General features: G+C 38.1%; 2 protein-coding genes across 3 annotated transcripts in view; one reads left to right on the top strand and one right to left on the bottom strand.

The window, feature by feature from the left end:
- The window catches only part of RAB5A (RAB5A, member RAS oncogene family), a 35,666-nt gene extending 21,652 nt beyond the window's left edge, over nucleotides 1-14,014 (top strand). Inside the window, exons 3-6 of one of the 2 annotated variants that reach the window (XM_007470613.1) lie at nucleotides 6,848-6,999; nucleotides 7,308-7,430; nucleotides 8,947-9,040; nucleotides 12,581-14,014. In XM_007470613.1, coding sequence (XP_007470675.1) covers nucleotides 6,848-6,999; nucleotides 7,308-7,430; nucleotides 8,947-9,040; nucleotides 12,581-12,696 — 485 coding nt within the window. In that variant the 3' untranslated portion in view covers nucleotides 12,697-14,014. The remainder of the gene's footprint in view (nucleotides 1-6,847; nucleotides 7,000-7,307; nucleotides 7,431-8,946; nucleotides 9,041-12,580) is intronic. The other variant, XM_007470614.1, reaches the window with a different exon arrangement.
- A 174-nt stretch (nucleotides 14,015-14,188) lies between these two features.
- PP2D1 (protein phosphatase 2C like domain containing 1) overlaps nucleotides 14,189-25,723 on the bottom strand; it is a 16,733-nt gene continuing 5,198 nt past the window's right edge. Inside the window, exon 2 of the mRNA XM_007470643.1 lies at nucleotides 14,189-14,997. Coding sequence (XP_007470705.1) covers nucleotides 14,189-14,997 — 809 coding nt within the window. The remainder of the gene's footprint in view (nucleotides 14,998-25,723) is intronic.

Here is a 25,723-nt window from a genome sequence, read left to right as displayed (position 1 = left end):
ATGGGCATTTAGGTTGCTTCCATGACCTGGCTATTGTAAATAGTGCTGCAATGAACATTGGGGTGCATGTGTCTTTTTGAATTATGGTTTTCTCTGGGTATATGCCCAGTAGTGGGATTGCTGGGTCATATGGTAATTCTATTTTTAGTTTTTTAAGGAACCTCCATACTGTTCTCCATAGTGGCTGTATCAATTTACATTCCCACCAACAGTGCAAGAGGGTTCCCTTTTCTCCACACCCTCTCCAGCATTTGTTGTTTGTAGATTTTCTGATGATGCCCATTCTAACTGGTGTGAGGTGATACCTCATTGTGGTTTTGGTTTGCATTTCTCTAATGATTAGTGATGTTGAGCAGCTTTTCATGTGCTTCTTGGCCATCTGTATGGCCATCTTTTTTCTTTTTTCTTTTTTTTCTTTGTGGTACGTGGGCCTCTCACTGTTGCAGCCTCTCCCGTTGTGGAGCACAGGCTCCAGACGCACAGGCCCAGCGGCCATGGCTCACGGGCCCAGCCGCTCCGTGGCATGTGGGATCTTCCCGGACCGGGGCACGAACCCACGTCCCCTGCATCAGCAGGCGGACTCTCAACCACTGCGCCACCAGGGAAGCCATCTTTTATATATGATCTCTATATTAAATTTTTACTTTTTTGCCAGGCTTTTGGAGTGTTTTCTGTTTGGGCTTAATCACTGTGTATGTTTTCCTTTCTGCCCCAGTCTATTTTTATCCCCTTTCTTACCTTCCTCCTTGCGTTAGTTGAACTGTAACTCTTCCAAGAATACGTGGTCTTCATCTTCTTTACTGCCATGGTCTACTGGGTACTCTCTTCTATACACATATACAGTTGAAAATAAAAAATGGCCTCAGCTTTTATTTTGGCCTTTGTTGGCTTTTAGACCATCCATATATTCTTTTTTTAAAGATTTATCATTTATTTATTATATTTTATTTATTTTTGGCTGCTTTGGGTCTCAGTTGCGGCATGCAGGATCTTTCGTTGCGGCTTTCAGGCTCTTGTGGCGCCTGAGCTTCTCTCTAGCTGCAGCACACAGGTTCCAGAGCGCGTGAGCCCTGTAGTTTGCAGCACACGTGCTCTCTTGTTGAGGCATGTGAGCTCAGCAGTTGTGGCGCGCGGGCTTAGTTGCCCTGCGGCATGTGGGATCTTAGTTCCCTTACCAAGGATCGAATCCACCTACCCTGCATTGTAAGGTGGATTCTTGCCACTGCACCACCAGGGAAGTCCCATAGACCAGGGGTCCCCAACCCCCGGGCCGCGAACTGGTAACGGTCCGTGACCTGTTAGGAACCGAGCCGCACAGCAGGAGGTAAGCGGCAGGCAAGTAAGCGAAGCTTCATCTGCTCCCCATCTTTCCCCATGGCTCGCATTACCTCCTGAACCTCTCTCCCCCAATCCGTGGAAAAATTGTCTTCCATGAAACTGGTCCCCAGAGCCAAAATGGTTGGGGACCACTACCATAGACCATCCATATATCTTTGTCTGTGTACGATTTTATCATCTGAAGTCAGTGCTCATCTGTCTGATAAAATTCATTGTATTGTATTATAATACTGCTGCCACTGATACTCATTTTCCCAGCAAACCAATTTCTACCTTCACAGATAACTTTGATACCTTGTTCTTGGTGCCAGTTGGTCAGTTTCTGCCATATTTCTCCCTGAAGTTTGATCCAGATCCATCGAACTCAACCATTGAATTACTTGGCTTTAAAAACCTTTGCTTCCCCTACACATCACTTCCAAACAACCTCTAACTTGGATTTTATGATCACAAGCTTGTGATCAGCATCTGAGATGTTGAACAAGGCTCTTCCCCTCTCTAACAACTATATCCTTTCAGTTTTAATAGGGCATCAAATCTACCACTTCGGTGGAAATTTTATGTAAGGGAGAACGTAGTCATGAAAAAAAAATATTTTATATATATATATGTATGTATGTATATATATGTATATATATTTGTGTGTGTGTGTATGTATGTGGGTTTTTTTGTTTTTCTTTTTTTTACTTTTTGGCAATTAAGAGGTCATTTTATTAGTATTTTAAATTTAGTTGCATCTTAATACTTAACCAAGCCATCAGTGCCTTTTCACTTATACATTAGGTTATTTCTTATTATTAAATACAAAAATACTTTGAACTTAAAGGTGTGTTCTCCCTACGCTCCTGCTCCCATATCATCTTTTAGAGATTCCATGAGATACTAGGTTAACAAATAGAGTTTTCGTGGCTTTGCCACATGTTGGCAAAATTATTTCAAAACAGTTATACAGTATCTCCAGCAGAGCATGAGTTTTTGCTACACTCTTTTATTTTCATTTTTTAATTTTGCTAAGTTAAGGGATAATACTTAACTATTTTTGCTGTGAGGATGATTTCATTGATTACTAGTGGTGTTGATTTTTTTCTGTGTTACATGCCTTTTGTGGATTTTCTTACACATTTATCTTTGATGCTTTTGGAGTTAAGATTTATATGAGCTTTCTACATATTAAAAATTAATCTCATAACATCCACTATAGAAATTTTTCTAAATGGGTTTGTCCCTGTGTTTTGAGTGTATGATACATGTTTTACAAACCTGAAGTCTTTAATTTTTATATAATCAAACCTGATAGTCTTATAGGATTTTTGGTCAGTTCTAATAAAGTAATTCTTTCCTATCAAATTTGATAAAATAATAAGTTGAGGGTTGGGATGATATTGGTTCCTTGGTTTTTCCTTTTTTGCCCTTCTGTTTAGTTCATGTAGAATCATTTTAGGTGTTAGTTTAAACTTTTTTTTATGAGTTGTTAACCTTTGGTTAATGCTATTGATTTTGGATGTTCTTTCCCTTGCCTAGTATATTGCAGTGTCTCCTCCTTGCTTACTATTTATCAAGGTCTTACACATTATAGGCCTTTGGTATTTGCAGGTTTAACATTTACAGTTTCACCAACTCTCAGCTGACCCCAAGGTCTGTCATTCAGTAATTTGTAGTTTTGCTGAGACTGAAGTGTTACTTGCTTACTGCCAAGCTTGCAAATAAGAACTGATCGTGGAAGCCCAAAGAGGAAGCCTATTAGACAGGCCAGCACCTGCATCTCAACGCAGCTTTGTTTTTCTTTACTTGTCGTCGCGTACACAGTAACTCTCGAAGTGATAAAAGCTGTTTCTTTGTGAAATGTGGGCCCGAAAAGAAAACCAACTGCTAGTGCTGGTGATGGAAGTGAAGAGAAAATGAAGAGGTCTAAGAAAGTGATGGTTCTTAGCCAGAAAATAGACGTTTTGGATAAATTAAAGTGGTTTTGCAGATTCAGGTAAGTTGGTGGTTGGTTAATGTTGCTACAGTATTTATGTAGTAGTTTATATTTTGAGTGCTAGAATTTATTTTTACAACTTTGTAAATGACTAGTAGTGTACTTTTAGAAGCACTGAGGATTTGAAGATGTTAGCTGTACTTAACTGACTTTTATGGGGGAAGTTAAATACTTCGGTAGTATTTGAAACCTTGAGAACTTTGGGAAATCTTGATGGTCTTTGTGTTATGTAATGTTTATAATACTGGGTTATCCTATTCCCATATTTCTGCCCTTGTGGCACTACAGCACTTCTAAGTAGTTCTAATGTGTTTTTGATTGTACCCTAAAACTCATTCCACTGGCCTCTAATATTGGTCTTTTTTCTCCTCCCCACCCCCAATTATGCTCTTTTTATCATATCACATTAACAGTATGGTGTTACCCAGGTAAAAAGATCTTGTTGGTACTTTGAGATTGTGTTTGTTACATAACTTGAGTAGAGAGAGGCCTTTTGAAATACCTATTTTTTCCCATTTGGAAACTGTATCTAGTCAAAATAGCCCTCAAATAGTTGTACATATCTTTCATGGACTTCAGCAAACTTTTTGGACATTTATATGAACTGAGATTTATTTTAGATATTGAATATGGACAAGAATAGCTAGTTTCTCAAGGAACTTCCTAGTCTAGGAGAAGATAATGTAAACCAGTGATTATAAAGTGTGAAACATGTTCTTGCATAGGGAGCTCTGGGAGCACAAAGGTAGGACCGGCTTAAAAGGGTGTGATGAAGGATGGCTTCTGAGAGGAGTTGAGTGAATTGATTGTTCTTATTCTTTGTTAATTTGATAGGGATCCAGTCTCCTCCCAGCATAACACTGAAATCTGGGCACTGCCTGTGTATTGTAAGGCTGTTTCTTTGATCTGTTCCAGCCAATTTAAGGAATTTACTATCTGCTTTATTTTAGCTGACGCCTTTGGATTTTCATTTCAGGCTTCTTGCCTCTTCCAAATAATGTCTCTTTCCAATAATTTATTACTTTAATTATTTTAAGAATATCTGAAGTGATATTACATAATCGTGATGGTGGACATTCTCTTCTGGTTTCTAGGTTTAGAGAGATTGCCTAAGAGCTTTGTGCAAAATGCAGGTTTCAGGCTTAAGGATGGAATGGACACTTGATACATTTTTTAAAATTTATTTTATTTATTATTTTTGGCTGTGTTGGGTCTTCGTTGCTGCACACAGGCTTTCTCTAGTTGCGGTGAGTGGGGGCTACTCTTCGTTGCGGTGCGCAGGCTTCTCATTGCGGTGGCTTCTCTTGCTGTGGAGCATGGGCTCTAGGCGGGCGGGCTTCAGTAGTAGTGGCACGTGGGCTTCAGTTGTTGTGGCTCGCAGGCTCAGTAGTTGTGGCGCATGGGCTTAGTTGTTCCGCAGCATGTGGGATCTTCCCGGACCAGGGCTAGAACCCATGTCCCCAGCACTGGCAGGCGGATTCTTAACTGCCTGGTGGCGCAGTGGTTGAGAGTCCGCCTGCCGATGCAGGGGACACGGGTTCGTGACCCGGTCCAGGAGGATCCCACATGCTGCGGAGCAGCTGGGCCCGTGAGCCATGGCTGCTGAGCCTGCGTGTCCGGAGCCTGTGCTCTGCAACGGGAGAGGCCGCAGCAGTGAGAGGCCCGCGTACCGCAAAAAAATAAAAAAATAAAAATAAAAATACTGATTTTGCAGGAGAACTTTTCGTGACTGGGAAAAAGTGACATAGTACTTTCTTGGTATCCTTTATCATAAATACAGGATTTTTTAAAATGGATATTTTTGCTAATTTTGGATGGTAAAAGAAGTTTGGAGTATATTTTAAATATGCCTAGCCAATTGTGAGAATTCACAGAACCCTAATAGAATTAACTCAAAATAAAGAAATTTCCAATTATGATGGTTGCAAAATTGAGAAGATTATAGTTTGTTGATACCAAAGCCAGTACAGCAGTCAGTTGACCTAATAAAAATAGCACAGAAAATAAATGTTATGTCTAATATAGAAGAGATGTGAATCAAATTAGACTTGGTTTATTCAGCACATTGGTATTAACTAGTAAATCTCTTAAGATTAACATCACTTGTAAACTGCTACAGTTTACAGGATTGGATCATAATTCTCTTGCATGCGAGGACAGAGTTTTTGAAAACTTTATAACTTAATTCTATGCCAGTTTCAGAGGAGTTGAGTACACCTTGAGCTGAAAGAAAAAGGTGTATTGAGTGATAGAGCAGCAGGGTTTAACTACCAAAGTTAATGAAGGAAAGGAACTGTTAAGGTGTTCTTACTGTTGGCCAGCATGCTGGGGAAAATGGCTGTGTGTAGGTCTTTGGTGCAGCTAACAACATCTAAAAACTTAACTCTAAGAGTTATATTTTAAAGTTCAATTCACTTGATTATAATGTACCTCTTATAAGTCAATTTCTTATTTTCAGAAGTATCCACGTGGTGTCTTTCCTGATGTTTATTCTTAGAGCCAAGAGAATCATACTTATAATAGACATTTTACTTCATATTGTTCTCAGGAAGCAACTGAGAAAATAAATGATACAGTAATTCTTTGCAGGATGTGACAGCAATCTCTTAATTTTAAAAGGAGGAATATCATTACAAAATGCTACTTTATTATTAAGATTAAAATTTCAGAAAAGAACAGATGGAAAAAGTACAAATCACAAAATCCATAAGGCAACGAATGAAAGCTAGGAGTTAATATTGAATCTCTATTAAACAAATTAAGTCTAGGTTGAGGTAATACGATTATTAAAATTAGTGTCGATGTTTTGATGGAATAATATAAAAAATATATTGATTTAGTGGTAATGGACTGGGACTAAATTCCCAGATTATGCCAGTTAAACCCAGGAGAATGGAACAAGAGGTATGCTGTTGTCAGTATAGATGGTAGTTATAGGTATGCTGATCCACCTTCCCCCCATTTTTTCAAGAATATCAATGGGCTTCCCTGGTGGTGCAGTGGTTGAGAATCCACCTGCCAGTGCAGGGGACGTGGGTTCTGCGCCCCGGTCCGGGAGGATCCCACGTGCTGCGGAGCGGCTGGGCCCGTGAGCCATGGCCGCTTAGCCTGTGCGTCCGGGAGCCTGTGCTCCACAACGGGAGAGGCCACAACAGTGAGAGGCCCGCGTACCGCAAAAAAATAAAGAAAGAAAGAAAGAATATCAATATATATATTTCTTAAGTCATGTTACAATTTAAAGTTTTTAAATACACAATTTGTAAAGCAATTTAAGAACTTTAAAAAACTTATTTAATATTACAACACACTTTTTAAGAATGTAGGAAACACTTTCAAGCTGTGATTTTACTATGAAGGTTTTTATATGTAAGCATATATTTATCTAGCTTTGAAGCATAGATCTTACAGGTATTTAATTAAAGCCACTATTAACTGTGGGTATGCAGTATATCAGGTTTCTAGGTGTTTTCTGTAGTATTAAAATATTAGTAGGAAAATGATCAACTTATTGCAGACATTTTCTTCTTTCAGCTGCTTTTCTAACTCAAACGGTGTGTCTTGATGACACAACAGTAAAGTTTGAAATATGGGATACAGCTGGTCAAGAACGATACCATAGCCTAGCACCAATGTACTACAGAGGAGCACAAGCAGCCATAGTTGTATATGATATCACAAACGAGGTAAGTAGAAATGCATTCTGCAAAGAAACTTGTTTGAGTATCCATTTTTGGTATTCAGAATTTCAGTTATAGAAAAGATTTTTTTCTTAATCTTTTTTTGTTAGCCAAGCATGACTTTTCTGCCAAAACTTTTATGAAATAGAGAAGCTGATTTTAAAAAATAAGATGCAATTGTCTCAGCTACTACAGTAGTGCTAAGAATTGCTTTCCAGGAGTCACACTGGACAGTCTTTAAAGCCTCGCCTCACAGACACGCTCCCTAGCCATTCTTTGAGCCTGTGCCGAATAGCTGTTTCTTTGTTTCCCAGGAGTCCTTTGCCAGAGCCAAAAACTGGGTTAAAGAGCTTCAGAGGCAGGCCAGCCCTAACATTGTTATAGCTTTGTCAGGAAACAAGGCTGACCTCGCAAATAAAAGAGCTGTCGATTTCCAGGTATGTTGAATTTAACTTTCACTTGGAGGCGCATATTTTTCTTCTGTACCCACACTTGAATTACAGTTACAATTTTAAAAAGATGCAAATGATAAAAAAAATTTTAGACAGATGTGTACTATGTAATAAAATCTCATGATAAACCTGAATTTTCTAATATCTTTATTTAATTGTAATATATAAGTTGATTCAAAGATTTTGTTGACCTAAACAATTACAAAAGAAGTAATTGTTCATAAACAGTGTGGAAATATATAAAGCAAAAGGTGATTGCCTCCTACCCTAATCCCTCCAACCCCACGTATAACTTTAGTATCCTTCCTAACTTTTTTAATCTACCTATATATATCACCACACATATACATACCCACATACACACATACATATATGTGGTGGTTCTTAAAAGGGCCTTCAAAAATAAAAGCTTAAAAAAATCCAGTGTGTATGTTATCTAATATAGCTAATTAAGAGTGTTCCCAGCTGCAAAATAAAGTACAGTCATTTAAAATAAAGCAGTGTCTCTAGTTAGACATTTTAAAACTTCCCCTCCTCTTGCTCTTCAGCTTCTCTACCAGAGAAGTTTGGTTATGGCCATTATATGTATAATATCAGTGATGGGTTAATGTTCTTTTTTGATGATGGAGTACATGTACTGGGAGAAAGGGCACTAATATTTCTTGCACTATTAGGTAGTAAACTGAGCATCTGCACATGTGGTTTCATTTAATTCTGGTGACAACCGTGTGAGGTATAGTATCTATTACTCTTTCTAAGATAGTTACCTCCTCAGCATAGAGAGGCAGATAGCACACTTACATTATAGTCACAAGTGGCCCTGTCAAATAACATTTCAGAGGAACCTCATTTTTTTCTTTATCAAATTGGAATGATAATTGGTTGTTCTTCACAACAGCTGTGAGGATCAAAGGCAATAATACACATAAACTGTGAAGCATGACAACGTAAAGTAGTAATAGAATTTTCAGAGGAATGATTCATGACATATTCAAAATTAAAATGCTGCTTGTAGAATTTTCAAAGGAATGATTCATGACATATTCAAAATTAAAATGTTGCTTGTAGAAGTCATTCAGAATTAAATACAAGGGTACCATTTAGTGGTTGAAGCCAGTGTTAAACATTTGGTTTCCCTTTACCTTCCTTATAAATAACGAGCATAGGTAAAATTGCCATAAAGATCAAAGAGAGTTTTATATTTAGGATTGTCGTCCCTCTCTCCGAAACTCATCATCTGAAAGTAGATTTAATGTGAGACCAGATAAAGTAGGATGGGATAGTGCAAGAAGTTAAGGCAAAAGGGAAATTATAAACTACGCAGTACTCTTACCTGTGTTTTACTTTTAACTATAAATAATTGCTTATTATACAATTGTTGGTTGTAGGTGATCAAGTTGGAGTAGTAATAAGGAAGCCTCTTTTTTTCTATAACAAAAATAAGGCAGGTATAGTAATAGTATGTGCAAAGGATATATCTCAATTTTTGTTCTATAAACAGGAAGCACAGTCCTATGCAGATGACAACAGTTTATTATTTATGGAGACATCAGCTAAAACATCGATGAATGTAAATGAAATATTCATGGCAATAGGTAAGATTAACTTTTTTGCAAACAGTAAAAATATAGGTAGAACAAGTTACACTGGGGGCATATTTGGTTTGACTGTGTCTTTTTTTTAATTCTTGGAATTTTGTTTTGTTTTTAATGATTATACTACTATCCTAGATTTCTTCCAGAAGCATTACTTTGTTAGGCATATTGTTAAATTTGAAAAATTATTACCCATTAGGTTGCAGTGCTTTCAGTTTAGTTAAGTTTCTTCTAGGTGAGTTGAAAGCCTGAACTTGGAGCTGATAGTTCAAGCAGATAGATTTTCTAAAGATTTCATTGAAAATTTTGGATAAATACATGTTTTTCTATTAGATTATAGTTTTTAATATAAAAGGAAGATAAACTCAGTAATGTTTTTCAGTGCAACATATAGCCATGATGAGATTTGTTTCTTACTGATCAATATTTTCATCTCTCCATTGCTCTGAACACTATTTTTGTTTATTTTTCAGGTTCTTTTTAAATCATTGATTACTGACAACTATAACACAGACAAGTACATTGTACATACAGATTTAACAAATTGTTTTAACGCAAATATTGTAATGGAGAAAGTTTCAAAGCACTGAGGCACAGAGAGAACAAGGGAAAGCAAAACAATATCCAGGCTTTCTATTGCCTTGATGGTCATTTGATCCTACATTGTGCTCTTACCTTTCCTCGAAGTACTTTTAACTAATAATGATTGCTGTTGCACAGTCGTTGATTATAGGTGATGAAGTTGAAGCCTCCTTTATTCTATAGCAACAATTAAAATATTTTTATTGACCCTAGCCGCCTCCTAGTAGTTTTCAAGTACAGATCCCATGGGAGGGGTCTACTGTGGTGGCTCTCACAGTCTGCAGCGTCCACAATGTCCGTGTGCCAAGCGCTCATCTCATCCCACAACATCTTTTATACAGCAGTGATTATTAACTGGGGTGTCCACATCCTTGGTCCCAAATAAGTATTCTTTTATACTGAAGTCATACAAATTAACCAGTGAACAGCTGATTCAGAGGCTAAAGAAAACCCAATAAGAGCTGCAGGTACTGTCATATTATTTTTCACTAGGTGAGAGAGTTTAGTGGCAGCTTCATTTAGGGAAAAACTTGCCTGTGTAAAATATTTTCCTGAGAAACTCAGGCTTGCATTTTATTAGGGAAATACTAGCATAGTTGTGAAAGATTATGAGACAAATATATAGTTGTTTTGTTTTTTTTAATAAATGGGACAGATCACACCCACAGCCACATCTGAAAAGTTAGGAAGCAAGGAGATAATAGGGCCTTCAAATCAAGCTGAACTTTTAAACCTTTCTGATGCTATTAAGACTCCACCAGATGGGCTTTATTTAATTTGTACCTTTTATTTAGACTTGCTAATAAGGTTATTTCTTTCAGTCAGAAAGTAGCCTACGTATTAGAGCTTTCATTTACTTTTCTAAAATTAGAATGTTTCTTTCCTTGAAAGAAACTCCAAGTGTAAATTGAGTTGTAACCTCTCCGTTAGTAACTTATATAAATCACACAGTGAACTCATATTTGTACTTTTTTTTTTTTTGCGGTATGCGGGCCTCTCACTGTTGTGGCCTCTCCTGTTTCGGGGCACAGGCTCCGGACACACAGGCTCAGCGGCCATAGCTCACGGGCCCAGCCGCTCCGTGGCATGTGGGATCCTCCTGGACTGGGGCACGAACCCGTGTCCCCTGCATCGGCAGGCAGACTCTCAACCACTGCGCCACCAGGAAAGCCCCATATTTGTACTTTTGATGGGTTCCCAAGTAGAGTACACTTGTTTAGTAGGAGTCTACAATAAATTTATCATCTGCTTTTAATTTGATAAGGTCTTCAGTGGCTTTTTTCATTGCACATCTTCCTTAACTTGATTCAGGGTTTTTAGCTTCTCACAGTCCTAATCAATTCAGGGTCAGGTTGGTAAGCTGCAGTTATCTATATACAAAGCAGATAGTACGAGCTTCGCTTTGGGTAGCACTCACTAAGATAGGAGACGGGAAACTACTTCTTTTGAGACCCCCTGAAGATAGGTTGTAGTTCATCTTCATACAATAAAAATTAACCAATACAAGTTAAAGTTTCCTCATTCCAGTTTAATTCTTTCAGCCTCCTAATTTCACTCAGATCTAATTACAAAAAGCCCTTGCCAGGGCTTCCCTGGTGGCGCAGTGGTTGGGAGTCCGCCTGCCGATGCAGGGGACGCGGGTTTGTGCCCCGGTCTGGGAAGATCCCATGTGCCGCGGAGCGGCTGGGCCCGTGAGCCATGGCCGCTGGGCCTGCGCGTCCGGAGCCTGTGCTCCGCAGCAGGAGACGCCACAATTGTGAAAAAAAAAAAAAAAAAAAAAAAAAAAAGCCCTTGCCAGAAGTATGCCAAAGGGAGAAATGATCACTTAGTCCAAAACCTAATTTGGTATTTATTATAATAAAGTTTGTAATGTTAGCCTATTCTTTGTCCTGGCGGGGCTTTGTTTGTAAATACATTTGACTGGAAATTTACCATTTTATTGCCATTTACAGTACCATCCCTAGAGCCATTCCTAGAGAAGTGGCCCAAGGGAACGCTTTTCTTCCCAAACCTCAGTGCTCCTGGCTCCCAGATCGATTGCCCAGCCCAGCATCTAGGATTCTAAAGATGATTAATGCTGTCGTGGAATATTACAACAAAGAAACTGTAAAAGATCCAGAACACAACTAGGCATTTAGATTTTGAGGTAGATCTTGTTCAGCTTTTGTGTAACCTCACAGCTAAGGTAAAGCTAGAGTCTTACCTCAGTGATGTATCCCCAAGGCTGATAGAAACCAGTGTGTCTAGCCACCCTTACAGTTGGTGCTCTTAAAGGTATTTAATGTTTAATGAATCCCAACACATCAAGGATCTTTGGGATCCAAGCAAACTACATCTAGCTGGTACATTTTCTCATCAGTGGGAGCCATACTCCAGAGAACAGCTGTTAAGCTCCAAAGAGCTTAGCAAAACTAAAGCCATAACTACCAGTTGTGGGGCTTTGTCCAAATGTGTGGCAAGCCGTGCTTATCTGGCTCAAGATTGGAAAATGTTTTTTTGAGATAGTGCCTTCAGGATCAAGTCCCTGTTAATGAGAGGGACTTGATCCTGAAGGCACTATCTCAAAAGAGCTGCTAATGAATCAGATTAGGATTCTTAATCAGCCACAAGAGAGGAAAATGATAGATGTTTGAAGGGTAAAGTCTGTAAGTGAAGAAAATAGGAGGTACAGTCTGTTGTGATGTGGGGTAATAATTTGCACAGTAGAGGACAAGTTCTCCTGGGGTGATGGTATTTGTTTATATCCTGACTTGTTCCAGAAAGTTTGTGGCAGTCCAGAGAACATTGATGGGTTGGAGCTGAGCTTCTTTATTATAAACATAATGGCTGGCCATTATCTTTAGGAACTTACTTAGATTTTCTTTAAAGTACAACTTTTCTGGTATTGTTAAGTGAATGTATATAAAGAATTAAATGCAGCTATTCTAATTGTGTTTATTCTGATAATTTATCTCTCAGCTAAAAAGTTGCCGAAGAATGAACCACAGAATCCAGGAGCAAATTCTGCCAGAGGAAGAGGAGTAGACCTTACTGAACCCACGCAGCCAACCAGGAGTCAGTGCTGTAGTAACTAAACCTCCAGTTTAAACTAACTGGAATGTTCTTCTGCTTCCTAATTGTTAATAACAGTGGAATTGGAGCATTTAACCAGCCCAGTATGACTTCCAAAAAGAAGAGACTTACGATAGTCAAGTTTCTAATACAGAATTATTTTAAGTGTTTTGAACTTAACTTTTAATAACATGCATGTGACCCTCTGACTAATGTTTCAGCAGTGAAAGGGGAAGATGAGAGCTCTGTGTACACTTATTTCCTTGGAATGTTAGCGGGACTCATTTCTCTTCACCAGGGATATAAACAGATGACTCTGAACCCACAGTTAACCAGCCAGTTCTGTGAAAAAGATTTGGAACTTACTCATTTGGGCTTTCCAAAAAAAATTCTTTCTTTGGAAGGAGGTTCTAAAGATATTTATGCTTAGCTACGATATCCAAGCCACCTGTAATTTCACTTAGTATCCTTATTTAAAGTACACATTCCACATTTTAACAAATTAGCCACAAGGAAACATTCCCACATCTTCAGGGGGAAAAAATGAACATCAATGGCATCTAAATTATAGCTAGTCCTGTTATTTTTTAAATGGGGTAAAAAAAAAAATCATATGTAACCCTGTCTTATTTTAGGAATATGAAAACTGATAAAATGCATCTTGAAGAATAGTGTTCCCTTCAAACATGTAAGTTCTTCAACAAAAATGAAACAAACCAGGTGTCTGTGATTTCTGTTTAATCACTGCTGGCCATTACATAGCTTTTGTTGTTTGGGCGTAGGGAGGGGCTTTTGTGCCCTTTGGACATAGAAATAGTCAATGCACTAACAATTACGTACATTCAAACTTGATTATTTCAAATTCGATCTTCAGCTGTACTGTAAATAGGGTACTGCATTGTAGTCTCCATATATGTTTATTACTTTTCTGTAATATTTAAGAGTTGCTTAAAAGTATACAAAATGTACAGTTACTAAAACAGCTAATTTTTTCCTTCTCTCCCCCTTTGAAAGGAAGGGGCTTGAATTGTTCCTACCTGGCTAGAACCATAATAAACAATGTACCAGTAATTTGTAACATAAGTATTGGATATGTTAGTAACAATCTTGCAGCCTTGTTTTCCAAAGTTCACTTTATTTTGATCAGTTCAGTATATTGCACTAATTGTTTTAGGTATTTTCATTATATGAAATCTACCATGTGTCAGAGATGATTTAATCTATTTAAATGTTGAACTGCTAGCAGAACTTGTACATTTACAGTAATTCAAAATTAGTAAGGAAAACAGTTCACCAGTGTTTAGTTTTATATTGAGGTGCTCAGGTTGGAATAAAGTGGTACAAAAAGCAGGTACTGGTTTTTCTCTTTTTTGGCATTAAACAGTGAACATATATAAATGGTACTGTATAACCCACAATCCACAATCGGCTTTTATATTTCCTTTACTACATTCTTAAAAATGATTTGTGTGGTGTTGATGTTATCCTAGCATCTGGTTCACTGAAGAATTGTCTTCATGTTTTTGCTCTCTGGAGATACTCGCTTCCATTGAAAAGTGTGACCATGACTGTAATGTTGTCTCTGGAGCCAGCCGCCAAAGCAGCACTTACAAGTTCACGGCTGATATACTCAGCAGCACCTCCATAGAAACGCTTAGTGCATGATCCTTTCTCTTTTTCACTTGAGTCTTTTGGCACACCATCTACACTGGTTGGTCCATCAGTTTCTTTCTCACTGCAAGGATCATGCTTAGTCATTTTTGGTGGAAATGTTCCTATATTTTTAAGGTTATGAATAGAATCTTTTGAATCTGACAAATTTTCTCTTGAATTTATAGTTGACACACGTTCTTCAGATTTGCACTGAAACACTATGTGGATGTTAGTTTCTGGTTTAGATGTGTTTTGTTCATCGATTGGGAAAAGCAGAGACCCTTTGGATGGTGACAATTTGTTTCCTGTGATAGAACACTGTGCTTCTTTATATACTTGAAAAGCTGTCATTGTCAGTGCAGTGACTTCCTTTGTATCCAGAACTTCCCAGAGTCCGTTAGTAGCTAAGATAAGGAATTGACATAAGTCATCTATAGGCACAGAAATAGTTTGAGGTGCTGGAATAATGAATTTTTTCAGTTTGAGATTTCCATGAAATCCAAGTCCTCGTGTGGTTTTTATTTGCCCTTGTAGGAGCCTGTATGGTTCATGTGAACTAATTATTGCTCCATTCTGAAGTACTCTTCTTCTTTCATCTGTGTTTCGTGTAGTGTGTTCTTTGGTTAGGCAGAAGCCTTTCCCATTTCTGCATAAGACTGCTTGCACATTACCTAAAAGATTATTTTTAAAAATTGATCCTCGAGATTTATAACCATTTATATCAAAGCATGCTGTTAACTTCATAAATAGAAATCAGGCCGCTTAAAAATATTTTTTAAATATATGTAGTATTGATAGCATTATTAGAAGATTTACAGTAATTCAGATTTCAAGGGGGGGCTAATTTATTCCTCATTTTTAAGCAATTTAGTGTTTAAAATACTGAATTTAGTATTAAAATAACAAACTACAAATAATGAAAAGTAAGTAATTTTTTATGAAGCAGCTTCTGAGTGTTACATATTTGTAGAATCAAGAATTGAACTTTTTATAACTAACATATATTCCATAGAGCAGACATTTAAAAAATGTTTTAATGCCTTTTCAATTAAAAATACAAACTTTGATTTTTTTCTAAGAGTGCAGTTAGGTAAATTTTTAACTGGTCAAAGTTAAAACCTGAATATATTATAGGTATGGGTGATTAAAAAATTAGAAAGCCACTGTTAATGTTCATCTTATTAGGTTTGTTATGTGTGTTAAAAAGAAACTAAGTCAGCCCTGTGAAGAAAAATACGTGTTATTAATGTATTAAATGGATAATAGCTAACCAACATTAAACCCTTTGATTGAAAACTGAGGTATTAAAAATCTGATTGTAGTTTGTTCATGATTCAGATGAACCTGTGATATGTGCTTTATTAAAATCTTAAGAAAATCTTAACATAATGCGCTGAACAGATTGAAGGATGGTTGTATTACCAAAATTTTCTTTGGTATACAAAAAAGGACTCAGAATCCTTTAGTTTGTTAGGAAAAATTGACTTTCCCAAGTTTTTAGGAACATAATTGTATATTTATAATACCTATGAGAGTTAATATTGCTGGAATCATAGGCAAAATTTATGTTAGAATATTCTGATTTCAAACATGGCACCGTACCTGGAATCAGAATTTTGTTGGCAGGCCTTCATTTCTAATCCCCTAACGTTTTAGGTAAAGGGATTTAGGTTTCAGAAGGTAAGGTTCACACACCTAATATGTTGGACAGAGCCTGAGCTGGTGAAGAATCAGTGTCAGGCATAGAGTGAGCCTATTGGCTCATTTACATAATGGCAATTGTTAATATCTGAGCTATTGGATGGGACCAAAAGATGACTGTGTGGAAAATATTTTGGAAACCTGATAGCTGTATAAATGATAGTCCTCAAAACTGAATGACCTCTTTTGTTTGTGGTTTGGTTATTAATATTTTCTATTAACTTTTTTGCTGGTCCATCTGTTTACACTCTGCAGAAGAGAAATCAGTAAAATAATTCTTCTGCTGAGTTTTAAATTATTATTGTACCAGCAAAGCAGCATGGGTTGGTATTGAACATGCCAACTGAGTAGACTGAATTGTTCTCTTAGGAGAACATATGGTTCAGTTCCTCTTTTAAATTAGAAAATTTCTTTGTGTACCTACACACATAAAGAGTGTGACCATAGCTCTGGAAACACAGGGGCTCAGAATAGTCAATCCACTGACTTCTAAATGTTTTATTTGCATGTGGCAAGCCAAAGCTCACTCAGCAAAAAGAAAAAGCATTGTGTTTCTTCTGTGTGATTTGAAAAGCATTTAATATGATTGTGTAGTTACAGTGGAAGGGTAATAATATGTTGGTATTTTGATCTTAGTTGCCTCTGCAGAGAGCTTGGTAAACATATCTTAGAGGGCTTCCCTGGTGGCTCAGTGGTTGAGAGTCCGCCTGCCGATGCAGGGTACATGGGTTTGTGCCCCGGTCCGGGAAGATCCCACATGCTGCGGAGCCGCTGGGCCCGTGAGCCATGGCCACTGAGCCTGTGTGTCTGGAGCCTGTGCTCCGCAGCGGGAGAGTCCACAACAGTGAGAGGCCCACGTAACGCAAAAACAAAATAAAACAAAGAAAAAAAACATAGGTACTACTCTTTGCCTTTTTTTTTTTAATTGCTGTGCTGCAGAGTAGGAAATGCCGTTTTTGTTGATTTTATTATTGTGAACATCCCTTGAGCTCAGCACAATAAAATTTTCTAGAAAATGAGGACAGTAAGTAGTGGCTGCAGGTTTTGCCCTGCCATTGACTTGCTATCTGATTTGAGTTATTTAATTACTTGGACAGTTGATTCATCCTGATAAATGGTGCCTTCTGACTAACTCCTTAACCTGTGTGAATTTGCATGAAGGAAGAAGAAAATGAAGGGGAAGTACCCAGTGTTTCTCAACTATTCGTGCATAGCTCAGGAAATAGGATAATAAGAGGCCCTGGAAGAGTATCAATGGAATAGACATGGCGAAAAAGTGGATATGCAGAGCTAATAGTTCTATTTCCTGGACCTCGGGTTGCATGTGCTGTCAGCTGCAATCGGGGTTGTTGAAAGTGGTTGTCTACATAAAGCTGAAAGCTAGAATAGAATAATGAACAAAGGGCTTCAAGGAAGATGGGAAATTGGAGGGAGATTTAAAAACAACACTGTATATCCATATGTCTTGGAGAACCGAAGGAAGAGAGAGGAGCAAGACATGACAGTTTGAGAGAGAGATTGGCTTTAAAGAAGGGTTCCTGTAATATCTGTTTGGAGGAAATGAGAATAAGCGGTGAACTGTGATGAAGAAGACCTTTACACAAAAACATAATGAATCTGAGCATAAATAAGTGTTCAGATTCCTAGACATAAAGTTACCAGCTTTCAGTAGTTGGAGAGATGGTGCTGTTCAGAAAAATGTTGTTGAACAAAAGTGGAACCTGAAACTAACAACGTTGTAAATCAACTGTACTCCAATTAAAAAAAAAAAGGAACTGTTGTTACTAGAAGGGCAACATGTTTAAGGACATTAATGGGAACTAAAATGAACTGCTTTGAGATGATATTTAAGCGTTTTTAAGATGACACGTATGGGGGCTTCCCTGGTGGCACAGTGGTTAAAATCCGCCTGCCAATGTAGGGGACACGGGTTCGAGCCCTGCACCAGGAAGATCCCACATGCTGAGGAGCAACTAAGCAAGCCTGTGCGCCACAACTACTGAGCCTACTCTAGAGCCCACGAGCCACAACTACTGAAGCCCACGTGCCTGGAGCCCGTGCTCCACAACAAGAGGAGTTACCGCAATAAGAAGCCTGTGCACTGCAACGAGTTGCCCCCCTCGCTGCGACTAGAGAAAGCCTGTGCGTGGCAACAAAGACCCAACTCAGCAATAAAATAAATAAATAAATAAAATAGATGACACGTATAGTCAGGCAAAGTGTTCCTTATGCAGAAAGCAATGACATAACTGCCTTCTGCAATTGCTGGGTTGTCTCTAGTTTGTGAAAAGGAGGAGTGTCCCCGTCAACTTCAGAATGACTTCTAGAATCAATCCCAAATGGAATTCTAGATCTGAATGGGCAAGATCTTTTTTTTTTTTTTTTTCCAGATGGGGCCATGAAGGTCATTTAAACAGAAGTTTTAGGAAAGGACTGGAGGAAAGAGTAAGAGAAATGTTATATGGTGGTGAGAAAAGGAAATATCCCTAAGATGCCTGAGTGCCCTGGATAAAAAGATGGCTTGGCTTAGAAGCAGCAGCATGGGGAAGAGGAAAGACTTGAGAGCTTTTTACTTGGGACTTCAATCCCAGTTTTGTCTGTGTGACTTTCATTAAGTCACTTTATTTCCGTGAGTAGCAATTTACCACCTGCAGTATTTTTTGTCGAGTTTAAGAAGGTAATTTAATAAGTAGACACTTGACAAAGGTTATTTTCCTTTCTGTTCCATGAAGGGGAAAAGCAGCTGAAGAGAGTCTATCCAAAAGAGATTGAGATGAAGCTATGAATGTTTCATTTCAGACCCATTTAAAAAAAAACTATAAGAAAATCCTTACAAAGAGTTATAGGCTTAAGGGAGTAGGGAGCAGGAACTTGGAACTTGGGAAATGAGGAAATAGTTATTGGAGAAAGAAAAAGGAGCAGTTGAAAAACAGCATAAACAAACTAAGGAAATTTAAACCCTAGTGAAGTATCCCTAAAATGGAAGCATAGTAGAAATACCGGTAGATGAGGTTAGGAAAACAACTTACATCCAGTTTTTTTCAGGATTCTAATTTTGGCAAAAGAGGCTGAAATTGTATGCATGGGTGCCATGTGTTGACTCTTCCTACTGGTGATTAGCATGAGAGCCTTATTGATGTGGAGCTAGTTTTCACTGTATGTTCAAAAGATTCCTTTGATTGTTTTGTAAGATGTGTGAGCATGAAACTCAAGTTCACCATTTTCCAACTGGAGCCTAACAGTACTTCACACATCAGTCTCAACTATCTGTCAAATATTTGTTGATTATATTCTCAGAATCCAGTTTGTATATATGTGAGTCCACATATATACAAACCAACATACCCCAAAAAAGGGAGATGGGGAAGGAAAAGTCTATAAAAGGTCAGTGTTGTTTAAGAATATGTATATGTATATGTGTGTATGTATATATATATATATTTTTTTTTTTTTTTTTTTTTTTTTTTTTTTTTTTTTTTCTTCCCTGCTTAAGGTGATTCTGGAGTTGAATTAGGTTTTAGGGGAAAAAGATGGGGCTGGAAGTAATTTTAAAAGCAACTTATTTAACCACTAAGGACAATCACATCTAGATAGGAAAATCACAACAAATTAAAAGATCTGCAAGCACAGCATCAGTTGTGAATGAGGAAGGTGAAGACACATAAGAATGAAGGGACACCTTAGAAGCAGGAAGCTGCTGGTGTTCATTTGAAGTAATGAGACTTTAAAGGACATGGGTTCTGGCTCACTAATGATATAACCATATATAATAAGGCTTTGGTGAGCCTCAAGCTTCTATTAAAATGGGATTATTCTTACCTCACAGGTTGTGAGGGTTAGATAAAGGAGTCATTGTTAACCTTAAGAGAGAAGAAAGGGGGCTTGAGGAACAAAGAATTGTGAGTAATAGGGAAGTAGTGGGTAAAGTCATGCTTGGCCTCTGGATCTAGAGTGAGCTCACAGGACAGAGAAGGACACTAGGAAAAAAAGTAGTTTCTGGGGCCTCATTAAAAGAAGGTATTAACAAATATGTATAATCTAGACATAAAGATACTGGAATAGCAGATACACTAAAACAAATATTACAAAGGAGCAGTAATGTGTCAGTGTGGGTCTTGGATTGACTCCCACTGAGAATAGGAAAATATCCTGGATAATGTATATACTTTTAAGTCATATACATTGATGAGCTAGTAAGAAAGTAAAGAATTCTCCTGTCAAAAGAATAACGGCTGAATCCCAGAGTATGCCAAGAGCAAAAGCCAGTTTCTACCTGAGAGCATTTATTGAGCTGAATAAATGAGCTTAGACTTTTCACGGGGTTATGGAACAGGAAACAAAACCTAGGGCTTGTTCAAGGTGGGGAAAACTAGTGGTTCTCCCCAATAAAGCTAGGAGCCCAAAGAGCCGCGCCTTCAATGCAACACTGAACCGAAAATAAATATATGCCTGTCGCCCACCAGGCAGACTGCCAGAATAATGGACTATTTCAAACTGATGCTGAACAGTGGAGGAAAGAAATATGACCTTGCAAACACCTTGATTTTGGTCAACTAGCCTCCAGAACTGTGAGAATGGATTTTCGTTGTTTTAAGCTGCCAAGTTTCGGCTAATTTGTTATGGCAGCCCTAAGAAACTAAAACAGCAAGCATGCAAATAAGTAGGGAAATACTACCCATAATAAAATGAAAAATCAATTGAAACCAGCCCAGAACTGACACAGATGTTGGAATTAGTAGGCAAGAACTCTCAATGTTATAAGTGCATTGCCTATGTTCAAAAAGTTAAATACAGACATGGAAGATAACTTTAAAAATCAAACTTCTGAAGATGAAAAATACAAAATTTAAAATGAACAGTACACTGGATGTGATTAACAGCAGGTTCAATATTGCAGAAGAAAAGATTAGATATTGCAGAGTAAGGATCTCTGAAAATCTGCTCCTCAGTAAAAGGAATGAGAACACTGGCAAAAACTGTTAAAGTCAACTTTTCTAAAATGCTGGAAATTAACCAAAGGCTTGCAAAAATCTGAGAAACATTGAAGAGAAACAAAGTAGGTAAAACCAAGTGGTCATGGCCTTGTAACTTGGCCTACTTCCAACTTTGCTCTGCAGTAGAGCTACTTCAGCTTCCAACTCTGCTACTTCAGCTCTGCAGTAGCCTTGAAAACCAAACATTTTATAGTGATGCTAGCTCTGCAGTCAACAGTCTAGCAGCCTCTGCAGGAAAAAGGATGACTTTAGACCTCCCTAAAATTATCTATCCCCGGAGAATTGTCATTATGTGAACTGTCTTGCAAGTCCCTGAAGAAAGCTCCATTCTCAAATCTTGTCATCATTTGACTTGACTCAGAGCTTACTCTATGCAAATAACTCATCCTCAGTGTGTTTGCCAAAAACAATCAGCAGCAATTGTTTAAAATCACAATTGACTGAGGCAGTGAAAGCATGTGGGGATGACAAGAGGACCAAAGCATCCTAAGAGACTACTACAAAAAATATAAGAAAGAGCTGAAGAATGAGAACCTATAGAGGGTTTTGAAAAGCTCAAACATACTCCTGGGGAAACAGAAGAGCATGCACATGTGCAGGCTGTATACATGCCCAGGACCTGAACAAGCCTTAATTTCTCACCTATGACTAATCTTGATTAACCCAAGTAGGAAGTAAAAGCATAGACAAGAGTTTTAAACTGCCTGCCATATTTTACAAGACAAGCCTCAAAAAAGACAGAGCCTCAGCAAAGACTGGAAGACATGCATATTAGTAGTAGGTATTTAAGGAAATCTCCATCTAGTCCTTAGCTGAACACTAAGATAACCAACCAAGCAGAGGCTTTTTGTCTGCACATGACAGAATATAGACTCTACAGAATTAGTTCATAAAAGTCACAAAACAAACAGTAGCAACAACAAACCCTGGAGAGGGAGGGCATCTATATTATTTTAAATGTCCAGTTTTCAACAAAAAAAGAGTAATGAGAGAGTAATGAAGCAGTAATGAAAGCATAGCCAATATACAGGAAAGAAAGTCAATAGAAGCTGTCCATGAGGAAATCTAGGCATTAGAATTAACTGGACAAAAAATGTTTTAAAATTTATCAATAGGGCTTCCCTGGTGGTGCAGTGGTTGGGAGTCCGCCTGCCGGTGCAGGGGATGCAGGTTTGTGCCCTGGTCCGGGAAGATCCCACATGCCGTGGAGCAGCCGGGCCCATGAGCCATGGCCGTTGAGCCTGCACGTCCGGAGCCTGTGCTCCGCAATGGGAGAGACCACAACAGTGAGAGGCCCGTGTACCACAAAAAAAAAAAAAAACTATCCTTTTAAAAATGAAAAAATTAACACATTCCCAGTTAAAAAGGACTGAGAGAATTCATCATTAGTAGACTTTCCATACAAGAAATGCTAAAGGGAGTCTTTCAGGCAAAAATGAAAACACTAGATTGTAACTCAAACCCACACAAAAAAAGAAAGGTAACTACAGTTGTCTTTCAGTATCTGGAGAGCACTGTTCAGGACACACAACAAATCTGTGGATATTCAAGTCCAATAGACAGCCCTCCATGTCTGCAGTTCCACATTCACAGATTCAATCAACCATGGATTCTATAATAGTGTGTTTACTATTGAAAATATTCTGCATGTAAGTGGACCCACACAGTTCAAACTCATGTTGTTCAGGAGTCAAGTGTATGTAGGTAAATATAAGACAGTAAAAAATGTATTTTAACACTTTTATTTTCCTGTCTTATTTAGAAGAAAGCTGCAAAAAACAATAATATAAAATTTTATAGGCTTGTAATGTGTAAAGATGTAATTCTATAAAGTGAAAAGAAGGCTGCAGGAAATAGAGCTATAGTGGAGCAAAGATGCCATATATATCTTTTGAAGTTAAGTTGGCATTAATGCAAGCCAAATTGTTTTTAAGTTAAGATTTTATTATAATCCTCAGAATAGCCACTAAAAATATATATTTTAAAAATATATATAGTAACAGGGGGCTTCCCTGGTGGCACAGTGGTTGAGAGTCTGCCTGCCAATGCAGGGGACGCAGGTTCGTGCCCAGGTCCGGGAAGATCCTACATGCCGCAGAGCGGCTGGGCCCGTGAGCCATGGCCGCTGAGCCGGTGCGTCCAGAGCCTGTGCTCCACAACTGGAGAGGCCACGGCAGTGAGAGGCCCACATACCGCAAAACAAACAAACAAACAAAAAAAAAAAAAGAACATCTAATACAAAATACTCTAATACTCATCAAGAAAAAGAGGGAGAGGACTCCAATCAGTAAAATTAGAAAAGGAAAAAGAAGAATTTACAACAGACACCGCAGAAATACAAAGCATCCTAAATCCTAAGAGACTACTACAAGCAACCCTATGCCAATAAAATGGACAACCTGGAAGAAATGGACAAATTCTTAGAAAGGTATAACTTCCCAAGACTGAACCAGGAAGAAATAGAAAACATGAACAGACCAATCACAAGTAATGAAATTGAAACTGTGATTAAAAACCTTCCAACAAACAAAAGTCCAGGACCAGATGGCTTCACAGGTGAATTCTATCAAACATTTAGAGAAGAGCTAACAGCTATCCTTCTCAAACTCTTCCAAAATATAGCAGAGGGAGGAACACTCCCAAACTCATTCTAAGAGGCCACCATCACCCTGATAGCAAAACCAGACAAAGATACTACAAAAAAAGAAAATTACAGACCAATATCACCGATGAATACAGATGCAAAAATCCTCAACAAACTACTAGCAAACAGAATCCAACAACACATTAAAAGGATCATACAACATGATCAAGTGAGATTTATCCCAGGGATGCAAGGATTCTTCAATATATGCAAATCAATCAATGTGATACACCGTATTAACAAATTGAAGAAGAAAAACCATATGATCATCTCAATAGAGGCAGAAAAAGCTTTTGACAGAATTCAGCACCCATTTATGATAAAAACTCCAGAAAGTGGGCATACAGGGAACCTACCTCAACATAATAAAGGCCATATATGACAAACCCACAGCAAACATCATTCTCAATGGTGAAAAACTGAATGCATTTCCTCTAAGATCAGGAACAAGACAAGGATGTCCACTCTCACCATTATTATTCAACATAGTTTTGGAAGTCCTAGCCATGGCAATCAGAGAAGAAAAAGAAATAAGAGGAAAACAAATTTGAAAAGAAGATGTAAAACTGTCACTGTTTGCAGATGACATGATACTATACATAGAGAATCCTAAGCATGCCACCAGGGAACTACTTGAGCTAATCAATGAATTTGGTAGTTGCAGGATACACAATTAATGCACAGAATTCTCTGGCACTCCTATACACTAACAATGAAAGATCAGAAACAGAAATTAAGGAAACACTCCCATTTACCATTGCAACAAAAAGAATAAACCTACCTAGGGAGACAAGAGGAATAAACCTACCTAGGGAGACAAAAGACCTGTATGCAGAAAACTATAAGACACTGATGAAAGCAATTAAAGATGATACCAAGAGTTGGAGAGATATACCATGTTTTTGGATTGGAAGAATCAATATTGTGAAAATGACTATACTATCCAAAGCAATCTACAGATTCAATGTGATCCCTATCAAATTGCCAATGGTAATTTTTATGGAACTAGAACAAAGAATCTTAAAATTTGTATGGAGACACAAAAGACCCCGAATAGCCAAAGCAGTCTTGAGGGAAAAAAACAGAGCTGGAGGAATCAGATTCCCTGACTTCAGACTATACTACAAAGCTACAGCAATCAAGACAACATTGTACTGGCACAAAAACAGAAACAGATCAATTGAACAAGATAGAAAGCCCAGAGATAAACCCACACACCTATGGTCAACTAATCTATGACAAAGGAGGCAAGGATATACAATGGAGAAAAGACAGTCTCTTCAATAAGTGGTGCTGGGAAAACTGGACAGCTCTATGTAAGAGAATGAAATTAGAACACTCCCTAACATCATACAGAAAAATAAATTCAAAATGGATTAGAGAGGGCTTCCCTGGTGGCGCAGTGGTTGAGAGTCCGCCTGCCGATACAGGGGACACGGGTTCGTGCCCCGGTCCGGGAAGATCCCACATGACGCGGAGCGGTCTGGGCCCGGGAGCCACGGCCGCTGAGCCTGCGCGTCCGGAGCCTGTGCTCCGCAGCGGGAGAGGCCACAACAGTGAGAGGCCCATGTACCGCAAAAAAATAATAATAATAATAAAAATTAGAGGCCCGCGTACAGCAAAAAAAAAAAAAAAGAAAAAAAAATGGATTAGAGACCTAAATGTAAGACCAGACACTATAAAACTCTTAGAGGAAAACATAGGAAGAACACTCTTTGACATAAATCACAGTAAGATCGTTTTTGATCCACCTCCTAGAGTAATGGAAATAAAAACTAAAATAAACAAATGGGACCTAATGAAACGTCAAAGCTTTTGCACAGCAGAGGAAACCATAAACAAGACCAAAAGACAACCCTCAGAATGGGAGAAAATATTTGCCAATAAATCTTTGGACAAAGGATTAGTCTCCAAAATATATAAACAGCTCATGCATCTCAATATTAAAGAAACAAACAACCCAATCCAAAAATGGGCAGAAGACCTAAATAGACATTTCTCCAAAGAAGACATACAGATGGCCATGAAGCACATGAAAAGCTGCTCAACATCACTAAT

The sequence above is a fragment of the Lipotes vexillifer genome, unplaced genomic scaffold (assembly GCF_000442215.2).
Source record: "Lipotes vexillifer unplaced genomic scaffold, Lipotes_vexillifer_v1.1 scaffold418, whole genome shotgun sequence".
Taxonomy (NCBI): domain Eukaryota; kingdom Metazoa; phylum Chordata; class Mammalia; order Artiodactyla; family Lipotidae; genus Lipotes; species Lipotes vexillifer.
This window is presented reverse-complemented; position numbering and strand designations above follow the sequence as displayed.